Below are 17490 nucleotides of genomic sequence, written 5' to 3' on the forward strand. Positions count from 1 at the left end.
ACGCAAGGAAGTAACAAGGTCTCGTGAAAGCGCATTACGATGACGTTCATATTCATATGTGGTACTTTTTTGTAGCTATGATTATGAAATTAAATTAAATAGATGTCACAGCACAAGGTGAAGCGGCTCAGCGGGTAATGGCAAGTGCAGTGTCACTTAGTGTCAGCTCGAATAGATTGGCGAGCGTCACAAAGCTTCGAATTTCCATAGATGAATACCAAGCAATAGTAGAAGCCGTAGTTTCAAGAAAAGTCAGATAAGCTATATATCTCCTCCTCCCTCGTTCTGCTTTTCCACCTGCCCACTATACGCCTACAACTTCCACCTACCTCCTTCATCTTCCCCCTTCATCTCCCTTTCTTTGTCGATTTCCTCCTCCCACTCTCTCTGTCCTTCTCTTCCCTCGCTCTCTGTCTCCTGCTCCTCCTGCTTCTGTCTCATCCTTGTCCTTCTCACTGTCCATCCCCTCCTCCCTTTCTCTTCAACTCGTCCTCTACATTCTCCCTGTCCATTCCTTGCTCCCCCCTCTCTTCATCATATCCTCCCCCTCTCTGTCAGTGTACCTTCTCTACCCCATTTCTCTGTCCACCTCATTCTCCCTGTCTCTTAAAATTCGTTTAGTCACTGCTAGCTGTGCTCATCCTCACATGTAGACCCTGCGATTCATGCCTGTACTGCCCATACAACACGCCCTCTCCCCTGTCTTCATATTCAACTCCTCTTCCCCAATCCCTGTCCACTTTATCCTCCTCGTTCTCTCACACTCCATCCCCCACCCCCGCAAACTGTGTCCTCAGCCAAGCCCATCCACATATGTAGCCCCTGCAAGGCATGTCAGTACTACCCTCACAACCCACGTGTTCTGGAGGGCAGCCTGCATGTCAGGGATGAAAACGCTTTTCTCCCATGTCTCTGCTCATGGGAACTAGAAGGTTCTAACCCTGACAGTGCGGATTCTCATACAGCAAGTGGTATATGAATTCAATTTAGTTGAAATCGCTGCAGTGGTTTAGGAGGACACAATAACCTTTCCATTGTAGCTTTGATGTATAATCACTCAGTACATATATTACCTACACCTCCTCCTCCCACCTCTCTGCACACCTCTTCATCCCTCCTTCTCTCTGTCGATCTCATCCTACCAACTCTATCCATATATCTCCTCCTCCACATTCTCTCTGTCTTTTCATTTCCTTCTGATCCTTCTATATGTCCATCTCCTCTGCCCCTTATCTCCAACTATAACTTCCAGCTTCTTCCTTTTCCACCTGCACACTGCTCCACTAAATCTTCCACCTCCCTCCTGGATCTTTTCCTCCTCCTCCCTCTCTCTATTCATTTCTTCCTCCCCCTTTCTCTGATCATTTACTTCATCCCACTCTGTCCATCGCCTCTTCACCTCTCCGTCCATCATCTTCACCTCCCAGTATGTCTACCCCCTCTTCCTCCTTCTGTAGACTCTATCTGTCCATCTCTTCCTCCATTTCTCTATAGAGAGGATGAAGGAGAGGGATCCTCTCTCTCTCCCTAACTTCCTTCCCCACTATATCCACCCCCTCCTCCACCCTCTCTAGAGAAATGGAGGAAGAGATGGACAGAGAGAATGTACAGGAGTGTAGGGAGAGAGAGAGGGGGGAGACCCTCTCTCTCTCCCTAACTTTCTTCCCCACTATATCTATCCATCCCTTCCTCGACCCCCTCTCTCTCTATTCCCTTCTGCCCCATCTTCCTTATTCATCCCCTCATATCCCTTCTCTCTATCATCTACTCTGACCATCTCAACCTTCTCATAGCCATGTCCATCCACATGTGTAGCCCCTAAAAAACAGTTTGGTGAAACAGGCTGGCACTACCATCGCACAGGCCTAAGGATAAACAATGCGAAGACAGAAGTCGTGAAGAGTAGTAGAAAGGAAAATAACAGCTTCTTTAACATCAACACTGAGAACTACATATAGGTGTAAACACTGAAGAAATGTTTCTGTTTATTAAACAAACAAGACAACAGAAAAAAATTGATTAACACAGGTGGAGAAAGCTTTCTGCAATGAAACAGCTCTACTGACACTAGATATTTGGATCATATCCCTTCTCTCTATCATCTACTCTGACCATCTCAACCTTCTCATAGCCATGTCCATCCACATGTGTAGCCCCTAAAAAACAGTTTGGTGAAACAGGCTGGCACTACCATCGCACAGGCCTAAGGATAAACAATGCGAAGACAGAAGTCGTGAAGAGTAGTAGAAAGGAAAATAACAGCTTCTTTAACATCAACACTGAGAACTACATATTGGTGTAAACACTGAATAAATGTTTCTGTTTATTAAACAAACAAGACAACAGAAAAAATTGATTAACACAGGTGGAGAAAGCTTTCTGCAATGAAACAGCTCTACTGACACTAGATATTTGGATGGAAATGAGGTAGAAGTTCCCAAACGAGCATCTCTTGGAGGGCAGCAGTGTATGGAAGTGAAACTGACCACCAGAAGAACCAAAACGCAATTTAAATACTAAAAATAATGTGGCAGATATAGTATGAAAAGTCAGAAGTACCAACAGGATATGTGAGGATAGAGGTCTATACAAATTCCTTACCAGAGTTAGCGCAACATTGCTACGGTATCTAGGAATAAATGACTTAGTCGTGGAGTGAGCAGGAGAGGGAGAATGATACAATGGGCAGATAAAAATTGGAATATGCAAAACAGATTACGATCGTGTTAAATGTAATAGCTGCGTAAGCATGAGAAGATAAGTACTAGACTCAAAAATTGAGAACAACGTCAGATCATTAGAACGATTGATGACTTTTTACAAACAAAACTTAGAGTATACATAAAGATGTAGATCATTTGAGACAGTCACACCTCGTCAATTAATTATTCGTTGCCCCCACTGCACTCTCTCGAGTCAGATTATTTGTAGTAACAAATAACATTGGCTTAAATACTTGTTATTGTTCATATTTCCCTGTTCCAAGAATTAAGTAGCTCTGTTTTCATTTGTGAAGACGGCTACAACAGTGAGTACTTCTGTCATGTTGTCACGAGCTGTATGTCCACAGATTGGAGACTTCGGGATGACACGGGACGTGTACGAAAACGACTACTACAGGAAGAGCAACAAGGGCCTGCTGCCTGTGCGCTGGATGGCGCCTGAGAGCCTGCATGACGGCGTCTTCAGCTCGCTGTCTGACGTCTGGAGCTATGGCGTAGTCCTCTGGGAGATCTCAACGCTGGCTGAGCAACCCTACCAGGTACGCCCATCTCAGAGGATCTCCTGTCTGCCAGGGCAGCCCCACAATATAGTCCCATCTCATGGAGATATCCACACCAGATGAACAACCCACCAGGTAGGTTTTCCTCAGGGAGATTTGCAAGCTGGCTCAACAGCCCTATCAAGTAGCCTTATCTTTGGGAATCCCTACTGGTAACCCCTACCAGATATCCAATGGAGATCTCCATACTAGGTGAAAAACCAGACAGGATAAGCCCGTCTCAGTGAGGTCCCTTTACTAGCTGAACAACCTTACCAGGTGGGCCTTTCTCAGAGAGATATCCATGCAGGCTGAGCTGACATATCTCCACACGAGCTGAGCAGCTATATCAGTTTAGCCTATCTCGGCGAGATCTCCACACTAGCTGAGTAATCCTACTGGGTAGGAATATCTCAATTTAGCAAAGTAGCCCTGCAAGGTAAACCAATCTCAGTGAGATCTCCACAAGACAATCATGTCAGCTATCCCTATTTCAGCAAGATCTGCACACTAGCTGAGGGAGTCCTGTCAGGTAGGCTTGTCTCAGGAGGACTTCCAAGCTGACTTAACAGCCTTAACAGGTTGCTCTCCTCATAGATGTCCATGCCACCAGAGCAGCCCCACTAGGTAAGTCCATCTACACTCTGCCAAGCCAAGCTCACATACAATTACTAGACATATCTACTTACAGAAGCTTTCATGAAGGAAATTTATTCTATATTTTACCTGTCATTGTCTGTTATTTATCCAAACGAGGGAGTATCAGAGAGTTATTGCTGCTATTTTTATAAGCTGAAATTAGGTACATGCAGGCAGTTACAATTATAATTATCTTATACTATTTTTCCACATAGTCCCCACACTGACATTTGTCACACTGCAGCCCTAAATTTGATCTGGCTCTGTGGTAGAATTCGTTCCTCTGACTGTGGAACCATCATTTGATTGCTGTGTTGACTTCGTCACTGCAAGTGACTCACTGTCTTGTGGGGAATTTCTTCAGCACACCGAATACGTGGAAATCACTAGAGGCAAGCTCCAGATTGTATGGTAGGTGGTGGAAACTCTTCCAGTGAAATGACTGGAACTTGTCGGCGATTCTGATTGCCACATGTGGCCCCACAATGTTGTGAAGGCTAACCACGTTGTCCATATTGAGATGTCCTCGGCACTTCTTGCATATGGCAGCCCATAGGCGTGGCAGTGTCTCATAAAACCCTTAACACCATATTCGCAATAAATGGCAGTGAATAATATGTTTTTGTCAGAGGCAAAGACTGGTGTTCCCACAGCATGCTTGCTGATTCGATTCTGGCGCGAAGCGCAGTATCCACCTTTGGTCGCCAGTAACAGTGCGGCACAGGAAACTGTCATCCTCCGTGAGCTGTGCTGCGGCTTCCATCGGTGCTGTTGTAGGTTTGCGTCCTCTGTTGGGGGCCAGACTGTATCGATTAGTTGACATGGTTGCGGTTGTTTGTCTTCTTCTTGTGTTGGTTGGCGCCACTTGGTTACGAAAGCGTTGGCTGTCCTCTAGTGGCAGCAGTGGCGTTAACGATGTGTAGTAACTGTGGCCCTATCTTTGGGATGACGTGGTTGTTCTTCCGGGCCATGTGTGAAAGCAGTTTGGCTGGGGACTCCGGAGGAGTGACGAGTGCAGTGTGAGAACACGCTGCGACCACTGGCAGTACGCATGCACAGCCGGATGGAAGGGCAGTGGTCGCGAGTGTACTCGACCTAGTCGTCAACCGGATCCAACTAGCGGATTTTAATCCGAGTAGTGAAACCTCCATCATTGTGAGATCTCGCGATTCTCCAGTGACTTGGGTTCGTGTTGCTGCTCGCAGTGTCGCCGAGACGAAAAGCAGCGAGTGGAGTACATGGGGAAGGTGGATCTGACTAGCTTTCGCCGACTTCTTATTACTAATTGCTGCATTCTATGTTTTACTGTTTGCTAAGTTCAAGCAGCGGTATTTTTCCTACCTGGTGGCGCTAACGCCCCAGTTACCTGCCCTAGAGGTTACTGTATGTAATGGCAGGGTACGTTTCCTCGCCTTGCCGCTGCTGTCTGGTAAGGCGTGTAGTTTGGACAGTTTCTTTGATTTGTTGGTCGGTTGGTGTTTCTCCTGATCTGGTAGTAGTGGTTCCTTTCTCCTTTTGGATGCTCTAAACACAGCATTCTGAGGACGTAGAGCCCTTGGCGTGTTGCTCCATCGTTGCATTTGTTGTCGGATGTTAGGTAGCTTCAGCATTAGGCATTCGATAGACTGCCACTAGTCTGAGTTACCATCTTGAGATGTGAATGCAGCTCTTGCTGCCTTTCTCATTGCTTGCGAAAGTGTTTATGGCCTGACCTACTCAGAGGTCGATTCCTGGAGCACCGTCTGTGACTGGCCCTTGTGTTTTATTATTGTGTTATTATTTTATTATTGTATTACCAAGTTACCATCATTTGTCTCACCTGTTTGGGGATCAGTTGCTTGTTCTTTTGAATTAACCTTGTTATTATACTTGCTGTTCTGTTGTATGTTCTAAATTTTTTTAATGTAGTTGCCACTCTTGGCGTTACAGCAAGTTAAACGGCTGTGCTACCAAGTTTGTTATCATTTTGTTTCACCTGTTTGGTGATCAGTTGCCTGTCTTTTAAATTAAATTGTACTATTGCATTGCTGTTTGACAGAATGATTGTTAATTTTTTTAATAAATGCCATTCTTGGCGTTTAAGGCCTTCAGCCATGAAACAATTCTTACTTTATTGCCATTAAGGTCCTCAGCCGTGAGCATGGTTACTTGTTTTAAAATCCTAATTTGATAACTGCATTTTAGCAGTGAGCTTTAAGATTGTTGGTGATTTGTCTTTTATATTTTAATAACTGTAATTGTAAGTTACAACAAGTTTAAACAATTCTTAATTTGTGCCCATTAAGGCTTTCAGCCGTGAAACAATTCTTAAATTATTGCCATTATTTTAATTTGTTGTTGATTTTAAATAAATTGTGTGTGATAAAAAAAAAGCCAAGCAATAGTAACTGATTGCGGCCCCGTCCACAATCGCAACCGAATCCTGCCTTCCTTGACTACCAGGTTTCACTCCATACCACATACCATCTTTCATCATGTCATGCAACTGCTTAGGCACCCATCAATATGAAACGTCCCAGTACCCCAAGGACCAGTGGACGATGTGGTAAACACTCCCATACGAAATGCCAAGCTCTCAGAAAATGTCCTTGTGATGCACAGGCTGATCCATTTTCACCGCTACATCCGCATGGGAAATATTGTCGTCAGCAACGAATGCAGCTTCCCAGAACGTTCATTGCCATGCACGCCTCCACGGCCTTTTGCGAACTCACACCACTACCACCGCACAGTTCCCAAAGGGAAGCGCTTTTGCCCATACGTGGGCTGCATAGCCCTGTGGATTTCGCTAGACGTTTGTCCCTTTTTCCATAGAAAACAAATCACACCTCGTTGCTCTTATGCATGGACCGCCATCTTCAACAACTGACAGCAGTGCCGTAGCGTGGAGCTACCGACGAATAAGGCTACTTTATTGCCATGGTCTAAAAAAGATACACCGCTGGGAATGGATACGTGGACTTTGGATTTACAGCCGTAATTTGGCTAAAAAAAAGTAGGGGAAATGCTTTCTGATTCACCCTCATACCATCTGCTTTCTTCCGAGACCTCGAATCCCCATTTATAAATGACATTCTTTATGTAATCATGAGTAGGAATGTTTACGACTTTTCATAATACAAAAACGTGTGAATACAATATTTTTTATTGTTTAGGTTCTTCAGAGTTATACAGGGTGGGTTAAAAAGGATTTTACAACTTTGGAATAACATAGAAATTTATTGATATAGCTGACAGAATCGGTAGATGTGTCATTTTGTAGCAAAAAACCTCAAATTTCAGAGTCGTTTTGGTTCTATGTGACTACCACCTGTGAAGTGGCAAACATCCCACTAGTAATCAGTTTCTTCCCACACCTGTTGCAGCAAATCGAGCAGTGGCAGTGTGGATTAGATTTTTCAGGTCAGCTAAATTGTTCAGTAGGGGAGGAACACACACTTGCTCTGTAGTAAGACCCCAGAGAAATAAATCCAGTGGTGTCATGTCTGGACAGTGAGGTGGCCATGCGACTGGCCTTTTACGGCCAATCCACCGACCGGTTATCAAGGAAACCTCTAACTTTCGTGAGGAATTGAAGTCTTGCCCCGTCGTGATGGAAGTAAACCATCCCATCTCGGCGAAATTTACGCCGAACAGTTGTTGGAGAGTTCGTTTCATGAAACAAAAACGCACAGCTAGCCATCTTAAGTGTGTACTACACTAGTGCTCCTGGTGGCGGAATGTGGTACTGATGCACTACGTGAATCAAATTTGAGGTTGTTTGCTACAAAATGACACATCCACCGATTCTGTAACTTGTGTCAGTAAACTTCTATATAATTACAAAGTTGCAAAGTCCTTTTTGACTTATCCTGTATTTGTTTCTGTATATTTCCAGTGTATTCTGCTTATAAATGTGGGATCTAATCTACTAAAAGTTTGAGCTAAATATTAGCACGATTGTTATCATCATCCTAGTGACGACAAAACCATGTATTCTATAATAATATCGGGGATTTTCTAATTTTTTTTTGTATATTACCACCTTATCACCATTCCCTCTAGATGTTATAGGACTACCTGATCCAAACAGTATTACGAAGGGGGACCCAAAAGTAACCGGAATCGTAATGCTGCACATTGTGTACTTGTAGTAGGAGGTTGCGCCGCCAGAGGTTTGTAGTAGAAGCTCTGCTGAGTCATTCTGCCACGTGGCGTCACCCAACAGTGAGAAGTGTGGTTTGTTTGGCAGTTCTTTGAGTGTGCGTACAGTGCAGATGTGACACGAGGAAATGGCTAGTTCTTATGAACAACGTGTAGCAGTGAAGTTTTGTTTCTTGTTTGGCAAGAACGCAGCAGCAACTGTTGCGATGATTCAGACAGCCTACAAAGACCATACTCTTAGTGTACGAATGGTTTTCTCGGTTTAAAAAGGGAAAACTGGTGGTTGAAAATCAGCCCCATTTCGGTCGACCTTCAATTGCTCGAAGCGAAGACAACATCGACAAAATCCGTGATCTCATCAGTGAAGATCGACGCAGGACAATCGACCAACTCGACAACTTGTCCGGGTTGTCCTGGAGCTCAATTCAGCGCATCTTGACCATCGATTTGGGGACGCGAAGAGTGGCAGCAAAATTTGTGCCGAAACTTCTTACCGGAGATCAAAGGGATCGTCGTGTTGAAGCCTGTCTCGAAATGAAGGACGCGTTCAAAGATGATCCACATTTTTTCAACAAAATCATTACAGGTGATGAGTCATGGTGCTATGGATACGATCCAGAAAGTAAACAACAGTCATCACAATGGAAGTCACCTTGCCCACCTCGACCAAAAAAAGCTCGACAAGTGAAATCGAATGTGAAAACGATGTTGATCTGTTTTTTTGACATCAAAGGGATCGTACACTCTGAATTTGTCCCTGAAAACCAAACAGTAAACCAACAATTCTATTTGGAGGTTATGAAACGGCTTCGCAGAAGTTTGTCGCGAAAACGTCCGGCTTTGTGGGATTCTGGCGTGTGGCTCTTGCATCACGACGACGCTCCCACGCACACGGCTCTCAGAGTTCGCCAGTTTTTGGCCTCAACGAAGACGACTACCTTGACCCACGCGCCCTATTCGCCGGATTTAGCACCGTCGGACTTCTTCCTATTCCCGAGGATGAAAAGAGACTTGAGAGGGAAGCGTTTTGGGGATGTGGAAGACGTAGAACGCAATGTCATGAAAGTGCTAGCAGGTATCAAAGAGGACGAATGTATAAGGTGTTTCGAACACTGGAATGAACGTTTGGGCAAGTGTATGAATGCTAATGGAGAGTACTTCGAAGGAGATTAAGATTGTATTTGAAAACAATAAAGTATATGCTTTCTAGAAAGAAATTCCGGTTATTTTTGGGTCCCCCCTCGTATGTTGCTGGTAGTAAAGCATTATTTTACGAAGTTTGCAATGAGCCATAAATATCACGTATGTTTGAAACTGCTACAGGAGTTACAGAATTATGGTAATGCGGTGGGCTGTTCTTGATAACAACTACAGAGCAGTGTGCTCGTGCTGTGTTGCAGGGCCTGTCCAACGAGCAGGTGCTGTCGTACGTGCTGGGCGGCGGCCGGCTGCCGCGGCCCCCGGACGCCGCCCCCGCAGTGTGGGCGGTGTGCCAGGCCTGCTGGCAGACGTCGCCTGCGCTGAGGCCCACCTTCTTGCAGCTGGTGCGCTCGCTGGACTCATTGGGTGGCGGTCTGGGCCCGGACTTTGCGGAGGTGTCCTTCTACCACAGCGAGGCTGCCGTGGCACTCGGGGATGGGGCCGACACTGTGCGGAGGTCTCCACCGCCCACCGTGTACGGCTTCCTGCCGCCAGACCTCGACGAGACACTTTTCTGATCACTGCTAGCTACGTGGCTCCCATCTATGTGACAATACCAGCCTCACCCCATACCAGGGTATCCGTCTACTACAGCGACATTGCCAGAACTGACATCATGCAAAGTTCTCTGATGCTCTTCCAGCAGGGTAACCTGTATGAGACGTTCTTCTGATCACGTTTTGCTACATAATCTCCCATCTGTGTGTTGGTACCGTAGACCTCACCACCATACCTTTACAAGTGTCCATTTACACTGGAGGGGTCGCTTCATTTTTTGACAGATCCAACAGCACTGCTTCTACTCTGTATGGCTACCTATCAGAAAAACTTGACAGCCCACTTTTCTGACCACCTCTCGTCACATCACATCTCTGTGATGTGTAGGCCTGACTGCAGACATTCCAGGGGTATCTAGCCGTCACAAAGAGACCACAACATTCTAGGCAGAGTTGACACAACATAAGAGTTTTTCCCACAGTTATCTTCCAGGAGATCTGGACAAGACATTCTCCAAATAATCTCTTGTCCTTTCACCACAATGAGGCTGCTGCAGGTCTCTCAGATGGAACCAACAAAAAACAGAGGTCCCAGCACCCTCCGCATATGGCTACGTACAGAGAGACCTTGATGAGACACACTCTGTTCACCCTTAACTACATACCTCCTATCTTTGTAATGGCTCTGTGGCTCAGTGACCAGTGTGAGCCTTTCAGTTTGTCACCACTTCAGCACGTTGCATGTCCGTAAAATATCCCAGCTGGGGTACAGGAAACCACAGTTTAACGCAGATTCCCAACCACGTTGCGTTTCTGGTGAATCCTCACGTCACTGACTAGTGAAGGCTAAACAGAGACTGAAAATCCGAAATGTAACCAGGATTAGATCACTCGATTTCACAGTTTCCAGGCAAATGTTTTACCACTAGAACACCATGTCTGACTAGTAGGAGCTGTATAAAAGTAGGATGACATTATTATGGCCATCTGCCAGTATCGAAACTAACTGCACACTGCAGCATGCACACTGGTTTAACTTCCTGGCACTGACCTAGCCAGGAGATGTTAGGTATCTGTAGGTATCTGGAACCATGCTGTATGCATTGCTCCCACAGCTATTCAAAGGTTTGTGGTAGATGCGATATCCATGCACACAACAAGACAATCATACCAGTCATTTCGTGCGAGCGATGACCTAGGCGCAATCTGTGCATGGGTCTCCTACCACGATGCTAGGATACAAACTATCATAAACTTTATTCCTCACTCTCATTTTTCAGTTATTTTCACAAGTACAGTGAGTAAAGCGCCTTTCATTTTAGTATTATTTAATTTGTCTGTATTATTTTCTTGTGGTTTATGTGAAATACAACATTAATCAAAATATTTGTTGCTTTTAGAAGTGTACATTTATCAACAAATTGCAAAAAAATGCATTTTGAGGTTCAAATATTGGTGCTAGTACATATCCAGAAATATTTTTGTACTTAAGGAACATGCATTCATTTTCAAAAAGATTGATGTGCAATTTTATCTAACTGTATTATTTACAAAGATCATGTATGTGATAATTGTGTATTATAAGTGTCAATATTTTTTAAGTACTGAAGACACAAAACCTATAAATTGTATTATTTTTTCTGTGTCAAACAAAGTAAATCTTATTTTTTACTCGCAAATTAATGGACTAGACGCACTAAGAAATACTTGTCGTACTTGTGACTCATATCATAAAATAATCATTTGTTGTAGCTATCATAGAATAGATAAATATATTTCTCTATTTATGTACCTGTTTTAAGAAGAGCTGTGCAATAGCACATATATAAAAGTGTTGATTTGAGAGGAAAAGATACTTTTCAGTGTATGTCAGCAATGACAAGAAACGCAATTTGTCGATCATAGACAATTTATTCGACTATTTCACGACTTTTTTTCTTCACACGAGCTATATTTCCTATAGAAAAATAGCTACATTTCTAACTTGTCAAATAGTCATTCCGCATAATGTAAAACATTATATGTTACAAATTTACATTTATTGTCTCATAGGAGAGCAAACATGTGTGATATAACTAATGTGATAACGTACCTGTAACGGCTGTGAAAATGCGATTGTAACCTGCAAATCAAGTCAATAAAGTGAATGAGTAAAATAAATAAATATGAATAAAGACTGAAACGAGTTTGTTGTTTCACTTATTCTGATCATGTTTTGCACAGTATCATTAGTTTACCGGTTTTCATGTGATAGTGAATAACATTGTTTCAACGATATACAGACATGGAACATTTGTATTGGCAAGCTCAGTAAACTGAGATTTACGATATTCTGTTCTTCACGGCCACAAATTATCCTCAGTGCTTTTTTTTGCAGTCGAAATACGTTTATGATCCGAGTTGCAATCCACCAGAAATGATTTCACGGTGGATAAGTGAACTGCACTGTGCGTAGTTTGCCTGCACGGTTCTTTGTTTGCTTTTTGTAGCGTTTTAGAAGCCTCACTCCATAGCATGCTGTTACTACAACATGCTACTTACATGCTAATCCCAGTTCAAGTCCTGCTGAACCCACAGATTCAAACATTTTCTAGCACTAATATTTTATAAAATTTTTCCTTCATTCTTGACTGGAAAGATTTGTAAGCAGATTTGTAAGTTTAGAGATTGACATATACCGTTTTGTTCAGAATTTACAATAATTTTACAGTATCATTATCCTTCTTGAAGCTAAAATTCATGGCATTTTCTTTAGGTCCAATATAGCTTTATTTCATATTGACCAGTTATAGGTTTCCTTCAGTTGTTAAATTGCGTTCACTGCTAGGGGCTCACTTGTTTTTTCTGCAATTTCTGTAATATTGCTATTATCAGCAAAGCAAATATTTATCTGACTAGTACAACTGGGAAAATAGCTGATGTATATGTATGTATTGAATTGGGGACCTAAGGACGACAGAGGGTCTTCGCCCCCACTGTAGCCCTCAGCGGTAAATTGAGATGAATTGGATATCCGACCAGTCATCAACAACTTCATATTCAGTAATCCACTCAGATGGTCGACATTTGCTCCCTTCTAAAGACACTCTAGCTCTAATAATGGTATTTAGAGCAATATTAAAAATCTTTATAAAATAGAGAATTAAATACATACATAATGTTAAATTTCCAGTTTCGAAATGTTAGTACTAGTTTAGTACTGTACTACTATATTACTGTAGTACTGTATTAGTTATTTTAAAATACTTAAGTATTTTTAGGGTTTAAGGCTCAATTAACACCCGCTATTTTCATACTTTTTGACTGAAAGAATTAAGTATACTGTATTAACTTTATTCCCCCCCCCCCCCCCCATGAACCATGGACCTTGCCGTTGGTGGGGAGGCTTGCGTGCCTCAGCGATACAGATAGCCGTACCGTAGGTGCAACCACACTGGAGGGGTATCTGTTGAGAGACCAGACAAACGTGTGGTTCCTGAAGAAGGGCAGCAGCCTTTTCAGTAGTTGCAAGGGCAACAGTCTGGATGATTGACTGATCTGGCCTTGTAACAATAACCAAAACGGCCTTGCTGTGCTGGTACTGCGAACGGCTGAAAGCAAGGGGAAACTACAGCCCTAATTTTTCCCGAGGGCATGCAGCTTTACTGTATGATTACATGATGATGGCGTCCTCTTGGGTAAAATATTCCGGAGGTAAAATAGTCCCCCATGCGGATCTCCGGGCGGGGACTACTCAAGAGGATGTCGTTATCAGGAGAAAGAAAACTGGCGTTCTACGGATCGGAGCGTGGAATGTCAGATCCCTTAATCGGGCAGGTAGGTTAGAAAATTTAAAAAGGGAAATGGATAGGTTGAAGTTAGATATAGTGGGAATTAGTGAAGTTCGGTGGCAGGAGGAACAAGACTTCTGGTCAGGTGACTACAGGGTTATAAACACAAAATCAAATAGGGGTAATGCAGGAGTAGGTTTAATAATGAATAGGAAAATAGGAATGCGGGTAAGCTACTACAAACAGCATAGTGAACGCATTATTGTGGCCAAGATAGATACGAAGCCCACACCTACTACAGTAGTACAAGTTTATATGCCAACTAGCTCTGCAGATGACGAAGAAATTGAAGAAATGTATGATGAAATAAAAGAAATTATTCAGATTGTAAAGGGAGACGAAAATTTAATAGTCATGGGCGATTGGAATTCGAGTGTAGGAAAAGGGAGGGAAGGAAACATAGTAGGTGAATATGGATTGGGGGACAGAAATGAAAGAGGAAGCCGCCTGGTAGAATTTTGCACAGAGCACAACATAATCATAACTAACACTTGGTTTAAGAATCATGAAAGAAGGTTGTATACATGGAAGAACCCTGGAGATACTAAAAGGTATCAGATAGATTATATAATGGTAAGACAGAGATTTAGGAACCAGGTTTTAAATTGTAAGACATTTCCAGGGGCAGATGTGGACTCTGACCACAATCTATTGGTTATGACCTGTAGATTAAAACTGAAGAAACTGCAAAAAGGTGGGAATTTAAGGAGATGGGACCTGGATAAACTAAAAGAACCAGAGATTCAGGGAGAGCATAAGGGAGCAATTGACTGGAATGGGGGAAATAAATACAGTAGAAGAAGAATGGGTAGCTTTGAGGGATGAAGTAGTGAAGGCAGCAGAGGATCAAGTAGGTAAAAAGACGAGGGCTAGCAGAAATCCTTGGGTAACAGAAGAAATATTGAATTTAATTGATGAAAGGAGAAAATATAAAAATGCAGTAAGTGAAACAGGCAAAAAGGAATACAAACGTCTCAAAAATGAGATGGACAGGAAGTGCAAAATGGCTAAGCAGGGATGGCTAGAGGACAAATGTAAGGATGTAGAGGCCTATCTCTCTAGGGGTAAGATAGATACCGCCTACAGGAAAATTAAAGAGACTTTTGGAGATAAGAGAACGACTTGTATGAATATCAAGAGCTCAGATGGAAACCCAGTTCTAAGCAAAGAAGGGAAAGCAGAAAGGTGGAAGGAGTATATAGAGGGTCTATACAAGGGCGATGTACTTGAGGACAATATTATGGAAATGGAAGAGGATGTAGATGAAGATGAAATGGGAGATACGATACTGCGTGAAGAGTTTGACAGAGCACTGAAAGACCTGAGTCGAAACAAGGCCCCCGGAGTAGACAATATTCCATTGGAACTACTGACGGCCGTGGGAGAGCCAGTCCTGACAAAACTCTACCATCTGGTGAGCAAGATGTATGAAACAGGCGAAATACCCTCAGACTTCAAGAAGAATATAGTAATTCCAATCCCAAAGAAAGCAGGTGTTGACAGATGTGAAAATTACCGAAATATCAGCTTAATAAGTCACAGCTGCAAAATACTAACACGAATTCTTTACAGACGAATGGAAAAACTAGTAGAAGCCAACCTCGGGGAAGATCAGTTTGGATTCCGTAGAAACACTGGAACACGTGAGGCAATACTGACCTTACGACTTATCTTAGAAGAAAAATTAAGGAAAGGCAAACCTACGTTTCTAGCATTTGTAGACTTAGAGAAAGCTTTTGACGATGTTGACTGGAATACTCTCTTTCAAATTCTAAAGGTGGCAGGAGTAAAATGCAGGGAGCGAAAGACTATTTACAACTTGTACAGAAACCAGATGGCAGTTATAAGAGTTGAGGGACATGAAAGGGAAGCAGTGGTTGGGAAGGGAGTAAGACAGGGTTGTAGCCTCGCCCCGATGTTGTTCAATCTGTATATTGAGCAAGCAGTAAAGGAAACAAAAGAAAAATTCGGAGTAGGTATTAAAATTCATAGAGAAGAAATAAAAACTTTGAGGTTCGCCGATGACATTGTAATTCTGTCAGAGACAGCAAAGGACTTGGAAGAGCAGTTGAATGGAATGGACAGTGTCTTGAAAGGAGGATATAAGATGAACATCAACAAAAGCAAAACAAGGATAATGGAATGTAGTCTAATTAAGTCGGGTGATGCTGAGGGAATTAGATTAGGAAATGAGGCACTTAAAGTAGTAAAGGAGTTTTGCTATTTGGGGAGCAAAATAACTGATGATGGTCGAAGTAGAGAGGACATAAAATGTAGGCTGGCAATGGCAAGGAAAGCGTTTCTGAAGAAGAGAAATTTGCTAACATCCAGTATTGATTTAAGTGTCAGGAAGTCATTTCTGAAAGTATTCGTATGGAGTGTAGCCATGTATGGAAGTGAAACATGGACGATAAATAGTTTGGACAAGAAGAGAATAGAAGCTTTCGAAATGTGGTGCTACAGAAGAATGCAGAAGATTAAATGGGTAGATCACATAACTAATGAGGAAGTATTGAATATGATTGGGGAGAAGAGGAGTTTGTGGCACAACTTGACCAGAAGAAGGGATCGGTTGGTAGGACATGTTCTGAGGCATCAAGGGATCACCAATTTAGTATTGGAGGGCAGCGTGGAGGGTAAAAATCGTAGAGGGAGACCAAGAGATGAATACACTAAGCAGATTCAGAAGGATGTAGGTTGCAGTAGGTACTGGGAGATGAAGAAGCTTGCACAGGATAGAGTAGCATGGAGAGCTGCATCAAACCAGTCTCAGGACTGAAGACCACAACAACAACAACATTAACTTTATTAACTGTATTAAAGCATTATCTTTGAGATATTGTTTTTATTTAATGAACTCTGCGTCTTATTCAGAGTAAGCTTAAATTAGCTATTTCACTTATTAACCAAAGTGCTATTACTGTGCGACAACAATATTTTGTTTTATTCTTTTAATGATAGTTTAGGATTTATTCAAATATAATTTCTGTCTTTTCAGAGCTATATATTCACCGCTCTGTAATAGTCTGTAGGCATTATTATTACTTTAAATTAAATAACTTTTTGCGAAAATACCGTGCGTGTTTATGTTTTGTTTCTTTTTTCAAAACCAAAAAATGTGTCGGACTTGTCGAGTTTCCCGGAGTGTCGAGTTACCGAGAGTCCAGTTTTCGTGGTTCTAATTTGATCATATGACTCTAACATGCTTAAAAAACTTTAAAACTCACTATTTTTCATCTAAAATTTAGAAACTCTCCCGGGGCCAGACCGCCAGTATGCCCCCCCCCCCTCCCCCAATATTTTTCATAAGTCGGCGCCCCTGGTGAGATTCCACCCGATTCTGTTGTTAACTTCCTTCCAATCCACCTTATAGACAGAAGGTTAATGCAGTGCATTGCTCAGCTATTTAAAACAACGCTTTATGTCAGATATACACAAGAGAAACTGTCTCTGCCAGCTCCACTTCTCACAGTAGGTAAACGACCATGGAGGTATATTATACCTCCGTGTAAATAACGCGGTCTCGGTCTTAAGCCATCTGCATGTGGGAAGAGACAGCCAACGTTGACGTGCAGATAGGTGGGAAATCTAACGTCAGAAGATTCAGTGCTGTCGCCACACGGCAAGAGCTGGTTAAAGTGATTTGCCCTCCTAACGCTATCCAGCGGCAATTGTGGACTTCCTTTGGCTCACAAACCATACAATTTGTTCACGAAAATGGACACATGTAGAATTCCTATGCTCTGTTAAAACGCACATTTCCTCTCTTGACAGCATGCTAGTCTTGTTGCTCTGCCTGTGGTGCATATACATAAAAACTTCAATATCTTCAGGGAATAGGCAAAATAATGTGAACAGTGGTTGGATGGTTGTGTTTGACGGTCAATAACGCAGGTAAGGGGCATGTCGTGCTGGAATG

General features: G+C 42.7%; 1 protein-coding gene across 1 annotated transcript in view; it reads left to right on the plus strand.

Moving 5' to 3' along the window:
* Window positions 1-11193, plus strand: part of LOC124716810 (insulin receptor-related protein-like) — a 162128-nt gene extending 150935 nt beyond the window's left edge. The window contains exons 15-16 of the mRNA XM_047243360.1: window positions 3071-3262; window positions 9445-11193. Coding sequence (XP_047099316.1) covers window positions 3071-3262; window positions 9445-9762 — 510 coding nt within the window. The 3' untranslated portion in view covers window positions 9763-11193. The remainder of the gene's footprint in view (window positions 1-3070; window positions 3263-9444) is intronic.
* Window positions 11194-17490: the final 6297 nt, after the last annotated feature.

The sequence above is a fragment of the Schistocerca piceifrons genome, chromosome 9 (assembly GCF_021461385.2).
Source record: "Schistocerca piceifrons isolate TAMUIC-IGC-003096 chromosome 9, iqSchPice1.1, whole genome shotgun sequence".
Classification (NCBI taxonomy): domain Eukaryota; kingdom Metazoa; phylum Arthropoda; class Insecta; order Orthoptera; family Acrididae; genus Schistocerca; species Schistocerca piceifrons.